General features: G+C 44.4%; 1 protein-coding gene across 2 annotated transcripts in view; it reads right to left on the reverse strand.

The window, feature by feature from the left end:
* Positions 1-17,023, reverse strand: part of SLCO5A1 (solute carrier organic anion transporter family member 5A1) — a 105,262-nt gene that overhangs the window by 17,220 nt on the left and 71,019 nt on the right. For both annotated transcript variants that reach the window (XM_068237478.1, XM_068237479.1), the window contains exons 6-8: positions 14,421-14,619; positions 10,253-10,412; positions 1,008-1,249 (exon numbers count right to left, since the gene is read on the reverse strand). In XM_068237478.1, coding sequence (XP_068093579.1) covers positions 1,008-1,249; positions 10,253-10,412; positions 14,421-14,619 — 601 coding nt within the window. The remainder of the gene's footprint in view (positions 1-1,007; positions 1,250-10,252; positions 10,413-14,420; positions 14,620-17,023) is intronic.

Genomic DNA, 17,023 nt, shown 5'->3' on the forward strand with positions numbered 1-17,023 from the left:
TGTAGCCATGGATGTCTTTCAACGCAAGGAAAGCATCTAAGCCCCCTTTAAATGCAGGTATAGAGTTTCATGGCCTTTTCTCAATGATGCATTAATTGAAGTATGACAGGGCTAAATATATGAACTATTGACCTTTTTTATCTCTTTCCTGCTCTTAGAAGCCATTTACTGCCACAAAAGTGAGGGTTACGCTAGAGTCCGACCTGGACAGGAACTGCCACTTACATACCTGATTTTTTTACTTTTTCAGGCAGAGAAAAAAAAAAAGGAACACAGCCTAGTTATTTGTGTACTAGGCACTGTACATATACATGTCTATCTCATTATGTCACCTCGTGAGTCCTTTAAACTAATGGGAAGCGAAAAAAGGCAAACAGATACTTACCTTCTCTCTCCTTAGGCAAGTATCTGTCTGTTTTTTTTTCGCTTCCCATTAGGTTTAAAGAGGAACTTTAACCAAGGATTGAACTTTATCAGTAGCTGATTAGCTGATATCCCCTTTCTCATGAGAAATCTTTATTTTTTCTCAAATAGATCATTTTGGGGGGAGGGGGAGGTGTTATTATGGTGTGGCTGATATTGTGGTGAAACCCCTCTCACAGTGTGATGTCGTGAGCATGGGCATGTTTCCTTTCTGTGAAAAGTGCAATGTTAGTTGTCTTGTGTGCAGGGGCGTAGCAATAGGGGGTGCAGAGGTAGCGACCGCATCGGGGCCTTTGGGCCAGAGGGGCCCCGAAGGGCCCTCCCTCAACTACAGTATTAGCTCTGTATTGGCCCTGTGCTCATAATAATCACTTCTATAGATACTTTGAATAGTAATAATCATTAACAAACTGTTCCCCATCCCCCTCTTGCATCCCTGACACTGTAGTTGCCATTGGCAGGTTTTGGTGCGCCTTATCAATTGTTATGTATTGAGTGCTTAGGGGGGCCCCATAGTAAAACTTGCATCGGGGCCCTCAGCTCCTTAGCTACGCCACTGCTTGTGTGCCCAACTTTCTCCTCACCTCAGGGTCACGATGATGGCTGAGGGTTGTGCACACGCTGTGATGAGGGTGACAATGAAGAGAAAAATCAGAAATGGAATGAGTGTATTGCAGGTGCGATCACACTTCCCCGACACAGCATAGCCGTTTTCATGCAGATAGGTCTTGACAATGACCACGCGGAGCTGACTGCGTTGGCCCACTGTGGGCGGAGTGATAACTTGGCGGCTTTGGACACAGGCACATTCAGTGTAATTTCTTACCTGTAACAGAGAAACAGTGAGATGACCATGTTTGATAATATTTCTAGATCAAAGGAGAACAAATTTGATAGCTGGTGTGTACATGATACACAATAGTCACAATACTGTACTTGGTGTAAATGACCAGAGTCAGCTATATCAGATGACCATCTGCTGAATAAACTGTGGTTTTCGGATTATGCTCTAGTGAGGATCTGGAGTGCATCACCTAACCGAGGTAGACTGTTCGCTATGAATGGAGAAACGTCCTGAACCGCTGCATAATTACACCAAGGTCGTTTTCATTTTTTTTAAAAACGCCTCCATTGACTTACATCAAAATTGTGGTAAAATTAAGGCAAAATCAATATGATTATGATTTTTCTGCGATTTTAATGTAAGTCAATGGAGGCGTTTTAAAAGAAACAAAAACAACCCAGTGTGTCTGGGCCCTAACAGAGACAGAGGCGCTACAAGTTGGCATGGTATGTATAGAGAACCAGTAAAGCAGGTAATTTCGGCGGCTGGCGATCAGCGCTTAGTCCCGAAGCTGGGCACCGCCATAGCACTAGTGCTAGACCACAAATTACATCTCCCTCCACGTTGCTACAACTCAGAGGGAGAATAGTATTTAACGCCGCCGGGAATTTGAGCGGCAGCAGGGTGAGCTGTCATTGGGCTCACCCTGTGCCCAGCTCACCGGCAGCCGGACAATATGTAAGCAGAACCAGAACCACTAGAATTTTTGTAGAGGACTAAAATGAACACAAAAGCCCACTTGCTAAAAAAAGCTATGCAGAGTACAATTTCTCCTTCTTAAAACAGAAAGTTCTTACAATTTTTCACCTAAGGATGAAGTGACCCGATCTGTTTCAGCACACCAAAGCTTAATTTGGCATTTTTTTTTTCAGCAAGTTGACTCTTGGGTTCCTTTTGGCCTCTACAAAAATCCTTGTGGTTCTGGTTCTCCTTAATGTAACTACGGTAAGTACTTAGGGACACCTCTAGCTTTTAAGTCCTGCCCACAGAGCCATACCAATCCACACCATGCACAGGTAAACACCAAAAATGCCTGAAGCAGCTGTCTGCAAGCTGGAGTGCTGTAAAATTCACAGGCATTCACAGGCGGTGAGCTTTAAAACAGCAGTATTAGATGAAGACAAAATTGTATTTGGGAGGGATAGAGATGAAAATGGCATATCAAAGACCAACGGGTTAAAACACAAACAACAATAAAAAAAACCTTTAGGTCTGGTTCACAATCTGCACATTTCTGGTCCAGTGCAGTCCTGTCAGTTGTGCATCAGTTTTCTATCAGTTTTACCTGACTAGACCGGAAATGTACACTTTTTATGTGTGAACACGGTCATAGAAACATAAACAAAACTGACACAAAATTGACAGGATGGCAACAGAAATGTACAGAAACACATACAAAACTGATTCCAACTGTCAAAAACTGACAGGACAGGGCTGGACCAGAAATGCATAGAAACACAAAACTGACTGGACACCTTTTCATGTGTGCAACAACCTGTACAGTGGCTTTAACGTTAAATAAAACATTCTAAAGAAAAAACATGGTTGGCATTAAGCATTAAAGTTCTCAATTAAAAATACACAAACATCTTTATAACTGGCAACAAGTGCACTGTCTTTCATACTGGTCGACTTGGTAGCGTAATGTCTAGTGGAAAATGACAGGTGCCCTTGAACTTATTAAAGAATATATTTCCATAAACAGAGCTCAGCAATGCCTCTAGCACATTCCTGATAGGAATAATCAGCCCAGCTGGTAGTCAGTATGTCTAAGGCTAGACAAGTTGATGAGAGATTATACCTCTCTAGTTACAATCGGTCACACAGCCAAAGGCCCTGCTCCGTTTCATATACATACAGAAATGCCAGTAACTAATTGAAAATAAGATCTGAGCTACACAACACCACTACAATGCACTGCCGCAAATCAAGTCAATGTGTGCTACGGCAACACCAGTCAGAAAGAGCGCAAACTATATTCTTATATGGGGAGAGGTCAGTAATCCCAATCACAGGAGAACAAAGTTAAGCCTAATCAGTAGTGGAGTTCTCATAAGTGCCCAGACAGAGGGCGACACAATAATGTGACATGACACAAGGTTCTAAGATTGCACTGGCTCATCTCTGAAACGCAAGTATGTCAACATACCGTGGATCTGCATCCTGCACAGTGAAATTGTCTCCCAGTCCAGAAAGTGATAGCTTGTTTGAATTGCAGCTATGCCTGGTTGGCTTTTAAGATGCCTGCAGTTATTAGTCAGCTTTTACAGGGACCTCACTGCTCTTAAACAGCACCCTCACTGCTCTCACACAAGGTCCTCAATGCTATTATGAAGGGTCCTCACTACTCTCACACAGATTTCTCAGTACTCTCACACCGAGTCCTCACTAATCTAACACAGGGTCCTCACTACTCTCACACAGATTCCTCTCTACTGTCACACAGGGTCTTCACTACTTTTACACAGTGTCCTCACTACTGTCACACAGAATCCTCACTACTCTCACACAGATTCCTCTGTACTGTCACACAGGGTCTTCACTACTTTTACACAGAGTCCTCACTACTGTCACACAGATTCATCTCTACTGTCACACAGGGTCTTCACTACTTTTACACAGTGTCCCTCACTACTGTCACACAGAATCCTCACTACTCTCACACAGATTCTTCCCTACTGTCACACAAGGTCCTCACTACTGTCACACAGGGTCCTCACTACTCTCACACAGATTCCTCCCTACTGTCACACAGGGTCCTCACTACTCTCACACAGATTCCTCCCTACTGTCTTACAGGGTCCTCACTACTGTTACACAGGGTCCTCACTACTCTCACACAGATTCCTCCCTACTGTCACACAGGGTCCTCCCTACTGTCACACAGGGTCCACACTACTCTCACACAGATTCCTCCCTACTGTCACACAAGGTCCTCACTACTGTCACACAAAATCCTCACTACTCTCACACAGAGTCCTCACTACTCTCACACAGAGTCCACAGTACTCTCATATAGGGTCCTTACTGCTCTTGCTGAAGGTCCTCACTACTCTCACACAGACTCCTGAGTACTCTTAGGCTGGGCGCTCCCTAGAGCGCTTTCAGTATAGTTTTTGCTTTCTAGAAATCCAGGCGATTCCTAAAAGAACTTTGCTACTGAAAGGATACGGCAGTGAGCCCACAGCACTGTTGTGCTTGCAGGGTGATCACAAAAGCATTTTGTAACGATTGTGGAACTTTCTCCGTGATCAGCGCACAACGCGTGCGCTGATATGGCGGAAATCCTCCACAAGCGTATGATTGCAGGAACCCAGCAAAAGGTGCTACGCACCCGTAGAGGGAAATTCCTGTCGGCAGATGGCGCTGAGGAGTGCAGAGGAACCAATCCTCTGTACCTCCACAAATGCCAGACAGGAATTGTACGAAGCGCAGAACGCAATCGCAAGAGAAGCAATTGCGAATGAGAATGAGCAAAGGGACAGGTTGTATGTGTGTGTGCGCCAATCTAGTCGCCACCCCGCGACAGCGCACACACAACAGCAGGTACGAAACAGAAACGCAACCGCAAGAAAGGCGATTGCCAAAAGTGACACAAGGCAGATCAGAACAGAATACGAGGATAGCAAAGGCACAGCAAATCATACAATGAGGAGATACGGAAAATAACAAACGCTAACTGAACGCGAACACCGCACTCATTCGCAACAGTGCACGCGTTCATGCGCGGTCTCCACGTGATAAGCACAATAGAGACAAGCACGCCCAACCAACCATCAACAGACAAACATGTAACAGAGGACGCGAGCGCCCGCTCAACGGCCACCCCACCGAAAGCCCAGCAAGCGCCCGCAGCAGACAAGACAGACACACGAAAACAGGGACAAGCAAGAGATAGGATCCACAGCACTAGCGAAAGTGGCTAGCGCTATCCAGGAAGACAGAACAGAAGGATCCACAGTACTAGCGCAGGATGCTAGTGCGATCCAGGTACAGAGTAGCAGAACAGAAGGATCCACAGCACTAGCGCAGGATGCTAGTGCGATCCAGGGAGACAGAACAGAAGGATCCACAGCACTAGCGCAAAGTGGCTAGCGCGATCAAAGGAGACAGAACAGAAGGATCCACAGCGCTAGCGCAAGATGCTAGTGCGATCCAAGTGAGACAGATCAGAAGAGATAGCTGGTAGCAACCGCTGCGCCAGCTATACTCCAAGAACAGATATCAGAACGATTTCCTGTCGACCACCGCTGGGACAGGACAATCGCAACAGAACAAACAAAACAGATAAGCAATCCTAACTGCACTAGGGGAACCTGCCTCTCGCAGTTTCAGAAATTACTCTAAGCTGAACTTCAAACAGAGAGTAAGGCTGACACTCCTCCAGGAGTGTTTCACAGGAAGGAATCCTTATGACCAGCCGAGCATTGTGGGAAACACATAGTACTTATAGTACACGCCTCCAATGAATGTGGCCAGGCAATTTGCATGACAACGTATGCAAATTCCTCAGCAAGCACAAGCTGCAAAACTGACAGAAGCTCTTCTTTCCAGAGTCCTGCAGCATGCAAACCTAAACAATGGTCAAAAAGCTGCCTGCCTGCACAGGCAGCTGAGCAGATCATTACACATTTTTGTAATTTCCCTGGAGCAATTGTGTTTTTGCCAATTGGGGCAAAATCCCAATTGCTCCAGAATCACAGGGAAAAAAATTATTTTTTGTGATTCTAAGATTGCTAGTGTCGCCCTAGTGATCGTGACCAATCGCTATGGGTGGCAGCCATAACAGGTGTCCATGAATCTTAAAGTGTACCAGAGATTAAAGAAACAAAAAGTTTTATACATACCTGGGGCTTCCTCCAGCCCCATACCCACGGATCGCTCCCACGCTGCCATCCTCTGCTGCCCGCATCTTCGGGAATCGGGTCCCTGCCCTTCCATGAGTCGGCTCCAGTCTACACAGGAGAAGTGTGCCTTTTACCTATTTCTCCAGTGACTACTGGAGAGATATGCCAAGAGTGCACTTCTCTTACGTCAGAATGGAGCCGACTGACGGAAGTGCGGGGACCCGGTTCCTGAAGCTGCAGGCAGCGGAGGATGGCAGCATGGGAGCAATATGTGGGTATGGGGATGGAGGAAGCCCCAGGTATGTATACATCTTTTTATTTCATTCAGCTCTGAGTCCCTTTAAGGCCAAGTATAGGTGACACGAGGTGTTTATTAGTCTGGTAGGGGTTAAAACTTAAAAAACAAAACTTTTATTTGTAATGTGCTCACTGTCACTTTAATAAAAAAAAAATCTCATAACTTTATGTGAATGATTGCTGGTAGCAACAATCATTCACTATTGGAAGAGTGCACAAGCATGCAAAAGCTCGTGCATGCGCATGATTGCAAGGGCTTTTAGTTCTGGACATGAGTCTCACATTCAGGAACCTTTAGAGTAGCTAGTTTGGACGTGGGACTCATGTCCAAGAGCCATAAGTACTGTAGTTTTAAAATAGCAACACCACTTGTTCACAGAGGAGTCTGTATTTCAGCAGAAGTGGCTTGTGGGTTTTCTTAGCATCCTGAAAAAAGAATGCTTGTGGTTGTAGCTCACCAATGTTAAGAGGGATAGAACTCGCCTAGATTGTTATAACAGCAATATTAACTAAACCCAGCAGAGTACTGTGCGTTAGACCCATGTTTCTCAACACACGGTTCGTGTACCCCAGGGGGTACGCGAGACCACAGCAGGGGGTACGCAGCCAGGAGGGGATGCAGCGCAAAACGGGGGAGCATGCCCACACATAGCAGCGGGGAGGGGGGTCCACTTCCCCCCTCCTTCACCTTGGGCTCCCCCATCAGCGCTTCCCACTCCGACACTCATTAATACCAGCAGGGGCGGCATGGTAAAAGGAACGCAGACTTTCTTCCGCGTTCCATGCCGGAGGTCCTTCTCTGTCAGCGATGACGCTACTTCCTGTTTATCAGGAAGTAGCGCCAGGCTCAGAGAAGATCGGGCCTCCGGCATGGAACGCAGAAGTAAGTGTGTGTTCCTTTTACCATGCCGCCCCTGCTGGTATTAATGATTGTCAGAGGGCAAAGCACTGACGGGGTAGCCCAAGGTGAGGGAGTGGACCCCCCTCCCCGCCGTTATGTGTGGGCATGCTCCCCTGTTTTGCGCTGCGTCCCCCATCTGGCTATACTGTGGGCATTGCCAGGCTATACTGGGGGGCAACCATGCCAGACTATACTGGTGGGCACCTATACCTAGCTATACTGGGGGCACCTATGCCTGCCAATACTGGGGCACCCATGCCTTGCTATACTGAGGGGCACCCATGCCTAGCTATACTGGGGGCACCTATACCTAGCTATACTGAGGGCACCTATACTGGGGGCAGGCACCTATACCTGGCTATCTATCTATACTGGGGGCACCTATACCTGCAGTGGGGATGGATTATTTCATATATATTATATAGACATATTCACACACATATATACACATACATACGCGTGGGGGGTACTTGGCTGGAATTGAATTGCGATAGGGGGTACTCAGGTCGAAAAAGTTGATAAACACTGCGTTAAGACGACCAGTAGTACAGGAGTAAAGTGCTATAGTAACACATGTTACGTTGCATGCTTAACATGCATTACCCATGTACTGTGGGTAGCGCTTCTTGCACAATGTGCAGTACTCTGAAGCCAGCTATGATTTTCCAGACATGACAAATAATTCAGAGTATGTCTCCACCAGGTGCAGGCAGGATATACTCCGCTCTTTTTACACCACCAACAAATTCAGAAGGAAGTATGAACTCACTGAAGGGCTCCTCTGAACAGTACTGAGTTAATCCCCACATAGCAGAGAGACACGGCCGCCATTTTCATCTGTTAGATGACCTCTGCTGCTGAATCATGTGGTGAGTAAAGACCAGGAAGGGTTGTTGTGAAATGCATGACAATTTGGCCATATGGCTGTGCAGTGATGTGTAACCATACCAATGACTGCAAAAATCCTTGCACTTCACCATTCGGTAAACAGGGGCATTTTGACACCCTTAACCTTTATAACAACTATAGCCACCAAGTTATTGTTCACCTTCCATATATTCAGAAGTCACCATGTCATCTCTCCCCTTCCCCATACCTGGTGTACCATCTCACCTCCACCACTGACCCCGCATGTAGATATTACTAATGGCCACCATGTAACCACCATCCAATGACTCTTGTGTGCCTTCTTCACCCAATCCCAGTAGCGATCTAAGGGGGTGGCAGCAGGAGCGGGCTGCTCTGAGGGCTCGTTCACACTAGGGGCCTTTTTGAGATTTTTTAAGTGCTGGCGATTTTCAAAATTGCCCTGAAGGTGCTTGTGCAATGATTGTCTATGACAGCTGTGCCCAACCTACGGCCCGCGGCCCTGTGCATACACCCAGGAACCGTACTGGACTCTAATACCATTGCCAGTACTTATGTCTGTGAGCAAACGTTCTCAGTGATAAAAAGGGCAAAAACTGGCTCACATTCTCGCATCACAGATGATCACCTTCATTCTGTATTAAGAATAAATGTTACAAATTTGGAGCCAAATATCCAGAAAATGGTTTCTGAAAAACAGCCGCAAACTTCTCATTAAGAAAATGTGCATCAAATGGTGAGTACAACAATTCTTACATTGTCGTTTTCTTTCCATTTCCAACACCATGTTAACTGTTACTAGAAAAACGTTAAAAGTTTTACATCGAAATGTTGTATGCATGTGTTCCGGCCCTCGAGATTTTTCTTGATTTGAAGTTCGGCCTTTAGACCAAAAAAGGTTGAGCACCACTGGTCTATGACAAAGTTCACATCTGAGCGGTTCGTTTCCAGATAAGCGGTGCATGGGCCATTTTTGAGGAGATTCCGCCTCAATGGAAGGTATAGGAAAACCGCAAAACGCTCACAAAATCACTTTGTGCAGCAATTGCGTGAGCGTTTGTAAGAATAAATACATGGTATTTATTCTTTTCCAGGTCAAAGAATGTCAGTGAGTGAATTAAAAAAACGCCCGGCAAAAGCGATTAGAAAAGCGCTTTTAACAAAACCGCATCGCCCACCCAAGCCCCAGGAAAGGAAAAAAAAAGCCTCTAAAAAAGCCCAACGCCGACAGACACGCGAGCGAAATGCAATGGGAATGAGGCCTGAGTGTCACCATGGTAGGGGGTGACACCAAAGTCCTGTGCAGCTGCCCTGGAGCAATGCAGAGTAGTTCTGTGCTGTGATATCTCACCTACTAGTGGCTGGAAAGTGTACTGGTTAAGGGCTCTGCCTTTGACATGGGAGACCAGGGTTCAAATCCTGGCTAGGTCAAGTACCTATTCAGTAAGGAGTTCAAGGCAATACTCCCTAACACTGCAGAGTGGCCTCTTGAGCGCATCCCAGTGGCTGCAGCTCTTGAGCGCTTTGAGTCCGACAGGAGAAAAGCGCTATACAAATGTTCGGATTATCGGATTATATTATTACTTTCGCACGCTAGAGTCGAATGATGCATCCTCCTCTCACTGCTCAGCTGCACAAACCCCAACCTACATAATACCATTTAAAAATTACAGAGCAGAAAAACAAGTCAACATGGAATTATGCATTCCAATTACAAACTTTCATCGCAACTGCAAATTTTGCAGGGAAATGACTGCTATGCAAAAATCGAGCTCATCACGTGTGTGTGTGTGTGTGTGTGTGTGTGTGTGTGTGTGTGTGTGTGTGTGTGTGTGTGTGTGGGATCAGGAGAGGAGTTTACAGACCCCAGTATATCAGATTACTGCACCACAGCTCTAGAGATTGTTCTATCTCCTTCTAAAGCAATATCCATAAAGCACTGCAGCACTTTACCCACTACTACTACTAATACAGGAAGTAAAAGTCATGCTGATAACCTCATTAATACGAGGACCTGTCTGTGCTTCCCCACAGTAAGAGTCAGCAGACGACTGCTTCACATATAGTACTTACTGCAATGCTTTGATTCCCCACACTGATGCAGCCAGCGAGACAAGGATTGAAGTATGTAATTCCATCCGATCCACACACTGGCTCGTATTCATGGATTTTACAACCGCAGTTAACATTACAGCCACCTGTTAGATTCCTGTGAGGCATCGTTAATGTGGGGCTGAGAAGGAAAGAGAAAACACACAGCTACTGCAAAATGTGAAGTATACTCAGAGAATTTTACATCGGCAGATTACAGACGCACTGACACGCTCTGATTACAGTGTGATGAAATGATTTCAACTACAGTATGCTGCGGGAAAATGAATAAACATGAATGTCATTGCTTTCATTTCTGAAGACTTCACAGCTGTTTTTCTGCCTCTGCACATACCACATTGGGCTTAAAGGAAACCAGAGACGGGGGATAGAAAAAAATATACCTCATTTCATATGACTAAGGGCCTTGCTGTATGATATGTATGGATGGATGGATGGAGGGAGTTCCTAATTAGTAGATATAGGGGAGTTAGGTATTGAGGTTTGGGCAATTTTTATATTTTTATATATGTTTTGATACCATTAAAGTGTATACAATTTTGATACAAACTTAGTTTTTGTGTGTGCATTTTTGGTATGTATCATCCACCCTGTGGTTCCTTCCTATAAAGTTTTGTGCTAGAAAAAAATATACATACCTGTAGCTTCCTCCAGCCTGATCGCTCTCTCGCCGTCCTCCTGCACCATCCAGATCCACCGCTATTCAGCCTGCAAAGTCCTTCAGTCTGGGGCGTAATATGCCCCCATCGTGCTCCCATTGCTGGGAGTGTTCTGCGCTCCCAGTGACGAGAGCGCGATGGGGGGGGGGGGGGGGATGGGAGTGTGCAGCCAGACTGCACATGCTCTGACTGTCCCCGACTGAAGGACTTTACTGGTCAAATAGCTGAGGATCCAAGCGCAGGAGGACAACGAGGGTCCGATCAGCCTGAATAGGGTGGCAGGAAGCCACAGGTATGTATAATTTTTTTAGACACCCCCCCCCCCTCGTCTCAGGTACACTTTAAAGTGAGACTGCCTTGATAGGCCTGAATTACTCCATGCATCTTCAGGCTGGAAATCACCATAGAACATAAGTGATCTTGCATACCTAGCCTGGGCTAAAGGACACGTTAACTGAAAGGGATATGGAGGCTGCCATATTTATTTCCTTTTAAACAATACTAGTTGCCTGGCTGTCCTAATCATTTGCCTCTAATGCCTGGTATACACTGTGCAATTTCCTGTCAGAAAGATGTGTCGAATCAATCATTTCCACAGGTCCGATCTGATTTCCAATAGTTTTTCTGATCGATTTTGTACGGAAGTGATCTGAAAATCCATCAGAAATCAGATCTGACCTGTCAGAAATTATCGAGCATCCAGCAGAGAGAAATGTAATCTTGACTCTGTGCAAAGCATTAGAAAGATGCTCAGCTCAGTTTTAGGATACTCTGGAACTGATAAAAGTGCATAGAGGAGCCGCATAGGAAAAGGAACAAGGTATCTCAGTGATGAGTAATGGCTAGATGATTTAGGGCCCATTTCTAGTGACTATTTTAGGTAAAATGGAGCCCTGGGCAAAAATGTCCTCTTTGACCTCTACAGTCCCTTATTTGTGGGCCCCCTAAGGAGCTTGGAAACCTGGGAAATTGCCCAGCTGACCCTATAGAAGCACTAGCACTGTTTCCACTAAACTCTGATATCTTACAGGACAGGAATTTGCGCTTCTGCTCACACAAAGGAGAAAATGAAAGTGTTAAAAATGGTTCCATCAATGTCCATTTGTGGAAAACGGTACATTTGTGTGTGGTGTGCACCAAGCCTAACCACGGTTGGCAACCGAGATGAAACTACCCATGAAAATGTAAACGCTGTAACTGAGCTATGAGGTTCAGGAAGTGTACCTGGCATACAAAGGCATAAAGTAATAATGTGAGTGGCTCCCCCCACTGTCCTCAAATGATGCCTTATGGGTTTTGCATTTATACACATGAAGTGGTAACCTATGGTTTTATAAAGGCAACTTTATACCCCACTTTCTAGATGAGAGATTAATATACAATTCAGACTTAAAGTGTACCCAAGGTGACATGTGACATGATGAGATAAACATGTGTATGTACAGTACTAAACATATTAATAACCAGGGTGTTTTCTTGTTTTATTTTGCTGCTTGAAAGAGTAATTTTTTGGGGGCATGGAAGTAACAGCTTCTGTCTTGTCAGTAGCTTGTCAGGAATATAGTAAACATCACTGATAAGCAAATTGCAGCCATACAAGTTTTACTGGCAAAATACAACTTGTGAGGGCAGGGGAGAGATATAAAAGCTCAATAGTTCAAGTATTTTCACTCTGGGACACTTAATAGAACATTGAACAGAGACAATAAAACATTCATTCTATTTTGTAAATGTTTAACTATAAAATAAAACCATGGGATATCTAAAAAAAAGGTCATTTTTTAGGAGTAGGTGGATAAATACTATTTATCTCATCAGCTTATTTTCACCTCGGGTACTTAAAACCATAATGGCATTCTGTCTGTTCATATTACCCTACATCCTGGGTTTAGGCTGTCTGGCAGCACATGTAGCACACAGCAGACAGGGAAGTTCCCATTGCATCATGGAAGCAGATTTGGGGGGATTTCGAGTTTGTCAGGACTTTCTTAGGAAATACAAGCTGAAGAAAGGTTGCCAGAGATACATTTTATGTTTCAGATTTTTTACAGCATGTCTGAGAGTGTATTTCACAGAAAGGCCTCTGGGGTTGTGTTATGTCATAAAAAGTGTCTAGCTGATTTCATCCAGGGAAATTAGACTCATGTATACTATTTTTCAATGATGTGCTCTTAAACTTTCTTTACAAAGGAATTAAACAGTCTGTAATATGCTATAATCTGATCTCTGAATAAGGCTACTTGCTTTGGATCGCTTTGCAAAAGAGGAGAAAAGTCACACAGAGCGTCACTCCTGCAATACAACGCATATGGTGAAGAATGCAGTACATAAAAAATATGCTTTGCTGCAACTGTTAGGCCTTGTTCACATTTAAAATAGAAATAACTGACGGCAGCGATTTTCGAGCGTTTTTTCCCCCCTCCCAGCGCTCCATACACGCTACAATTTTGTGCAAATCGCTTTTGTAAGCACTTTTGCAGACCGATTCCGTTTTGTCACTTCCTGACGTCAGCCAGGAAGTGAACTCTTTGACTCTTTGACTCTTTGGTTCTTAAAAACGCGAACGCAATTGCAGCATGAATTGATTTTGTGTGCATTTAGCGCTCTTCCTATACCTTCCATTGGAGCAAAATCGCCCCAAAAATGGTACAGACATCACCTTGCGGAGCGCAAAGTGGACGAAAACGCACTGATATAAACCTTCTCATAGAGAATCATTGCAAAAGCGTTTCGTGGGCAAATGTTAAAATCTCCTGCGCTTGAAAAAAGGCAGAAAACACCGTAGATGTGAACGAGCTTCACTTATTACAGGTTTAGGATGCTTGTGAACAGGGTGGTGTTGCTATTATATTGTAATGCCAGATTCACATCGGTGCCTCAGCAGTGCGGTGCGGCAGAATCTGTCGGAATAACATGATGTATGCTATGCATTACTGAATGACGTGCTCTTTTAGGGCTCATTATAATAAACCTAGGAAATAAACTAAAAATAAGGAAAGCACTATTAAAGAGGAACTTTAACCTGGGATTTAACTGCATCCTAATCAGTAGCTGATTCCCCCTTTCCCGCAAGAAATCTTTACCTTTTCTCGAAGAGTGCATCAGGAACATTTGTATGGCTGACAGTGTAATGTCAGGGACATGGTCCTGACACGTTGCATTGTGGGAAATAACATCTTTTTCCAACTGCCGAGCAAGCAGTATCATCCTCTCTGCATATATATTTATAAAAAAACAAATTTTTAGTCTATCACATTGTTAGTGGGTATGTTTATAGATAACGGCAGTTGGTGCTGTATGCTTCTTTTTTGTGTGTGTCAGCAGTGAAGATGATGACCTGGAAGCTCAAGGTGGCGCAAACAACATGAACGCATTAAAAAGTAAAGTTCCTTGGCTTTCAGTTACATATACAGAGGACTGCATACTCCCAATAAGTTACAGAGCAACGTTTTCAGAGTGCATATACCTACCCAGTAGTGTAAGGTATATTGATACCTCCAAGATTAATACTTTCACATCCCACAATGAACAGCGTGGAGAAGCAGAGCAGAGACACTCCGCAGCAGATCATAGCTAGCTTTGCAGATTCTCTTGCACTCAGTTTAAGCTTCTTGATAATATAACCTCCTAAGACAATACCCACACCAGCACTGGGGACAATGATCAGGCCTGAAACAGAGAAACAGAAAGAAGATTAGCACTGATTTTTTTTTTTTAAATATCTATTCAGAAAAAAAAGAAAACTGCACATTTAGTCAAGACACAGAACATTTATATTGCACTTTTCCCGGCAGAATCAAAGTGCCAGAGCTGCAGCCACGCTCTATAGACAGTAGCTGTGTTAGGGGAGTCTAGCCCAAGGTCTCCTCGCTGAATAGGTGCAGGCTTAGGCCCGGGTTAACATTAGTGGTGAGCGGAACAGGAGCGGAACATATACTGTACAAACAGACCGGTATGCGCTATTCATCCAATTTTAAACCAATGGAACCGTTCACATCCCTCCGCTTGTACGGATCCGTTGTCTGTTCCGCATAATGGACAAAAAAATGCTGCAGGGCCTATTTTCCCGGACGGTTGTGCCCAGCGGACCGGAAACTGAAAGTTTTGCAGGTACATAGGAACAAAGAGAAAACTGACAGTTTACAGCACACTGGCTGTAAAAACAGACAGTTTTTACCTGATCCGTATGGCCGGTTCTGTGAAAAACCGCAAATGTGAACCGGCCATACTGAACAGGAAGAGCCAAGGTTTGAACCTTGGTATCCTGTGTCAGAGGGAGAGCCCTTAACCAGTACACTATCCAGTGTGCAGTAGGATATCTCATTCCACCAATGTAGTAATTACACTACCAGACACCCTGGATCCAGTCCTGTCCTTTGCTCTTCATATCCAGTCTATCGCCAGTCCTGTTACTTCCACCGGCATATCTCCACTATACATCCATTCCTTAACCTAGCCAACTAAGGCTGGCCAACTCTAGTCCCCGAGGGCCATATCCATGCCAGTGTTTAGAATGGATGGAGAAATGTGTTCTACATGATGAAACACAACTTTCCAGATTCAGTCCTATCAATTAATTTGTGCTGTGCCATAAATGTGTGAGGACCTCGGCCCTTGAGCACTGGAGTTGGACAACCCTTAGCTATGGAAATGCTTTAGATTTTCTTTAGCCAAAAAGAAAATTTGTGTTATGTGAAAATCTACAATGTGTACAGGTGTCCAACCGACATGAACATGATTGAGGTGGTCATTAGTGATCCATAAGGTGAGACTACCAACAAATGGCTGCCATTGTTCCTATGGGCTCATTTATTGAGTTCCAGCACAGAGTTTACAGAGAAACCGTAACCAAGAATTGAACATCATCCCAATCAGTAGCTGATACCCCCTTTCCCATGAGAAATCTTTACCTTTTCTCAAATGGATCATCAGGGACATCTGTATGGCTGATATTGTGGTGAAACCCCTCCCACAGTGTGATGTCAGCACCTCTTAGCTCTGAGGTCCTGACATCACACTGTGGAAGCCTTGTTGCATTGTGGGAAATAACAGCTGTTTCCAACTGCCAAAAAAGCAAGCAGCATCTCCTTCCACTGACATCACCTGCCAGCAATAAAAATGTCACCATATGATGTCAGAATGTAAATCAGGGAGAGGAAAGATTTTACAATGAGCAAACACTGACTAAATAATTTATACATTATTATTGTAAAAATTAAACACTTTTTTATTACTTTACTTTCACTTGAGATCCTCTTTAATACTGTCTAGCAATCGTTTCCAAAACTGTCACCTGAAATTATTATTTTTATTTATATAGCGCCGACATCCTCCACAGCACTTTACAGAGTACATATTCATGTCACAAACTGCCCTCGGAGGAGCTCACAATCTAATCCAGCCATTCTCAACCTTTTTACCCTGGAGGAACTCTGCAATAACTTTTGGATCTCAAGGAACCCCTGCAAACAATTTTTTGATCTCAAGGAACCCCTACATTTATTTTGCAGGAGGCATGGGTCAGCATTCACAAAGCTTTTCGGTAATGCAGAAAACAGCTGATTTTACTGATCATTTAGTGAAATGTCAATTCACTAATGCTGTTACCGCATGACAAGCTGAAATTACAGAGCAGTGAGGAAAACTACCGATTTGTGCGGTAAACACCTCTATAAATGCCAGTACTTGTGTGGTAAAGCCAAGAGGGATGTTCGCTGATTACCAGCAGCTCTCAGGTGTCGAAAACTAGGCTCCACAATGCTTCAGAGTAGATATCTAATGATAGGCATGAGCAGAGAGCCAATAATAACAGCCCCTGGCTCCTGCAAGCCCCTGTCTCCTTGCTGTTAGGATATGAAGCCTTCTAGAGAGGAACAAGATTTTCTACCTCCCAGACAGCGGAGGACAGAGAACGAAAAAAAGAGGTTTCCCCTGCAGCCTTTTAGACGTTTATCAGATCAGGTTCCTGTTTGAAGATGCGGAGGAGCTAGTGTGGAAATCACCTAAGCATGGTGTGTTTAATATTTCTTGGATCTCATCTAAGCTGTAGCAATAAAATAAAATGTTAAGAAAG

Source organism: Hyperolius riggenbachi, chromosome 5 (assembly GCF_040937935.1).
Source record: "Hyperolius riggenbachi isolate aHypRig1 chromosome 5, aHypRig1.pri, whole genome shotgun sequence".
NCBI classification, from domain to species: Eukaryota; Metazoa; Chordata; class Amphibia; order Anura; family Hyperoliidae; genus Hyperolius; species Hyperolius riggenbachi.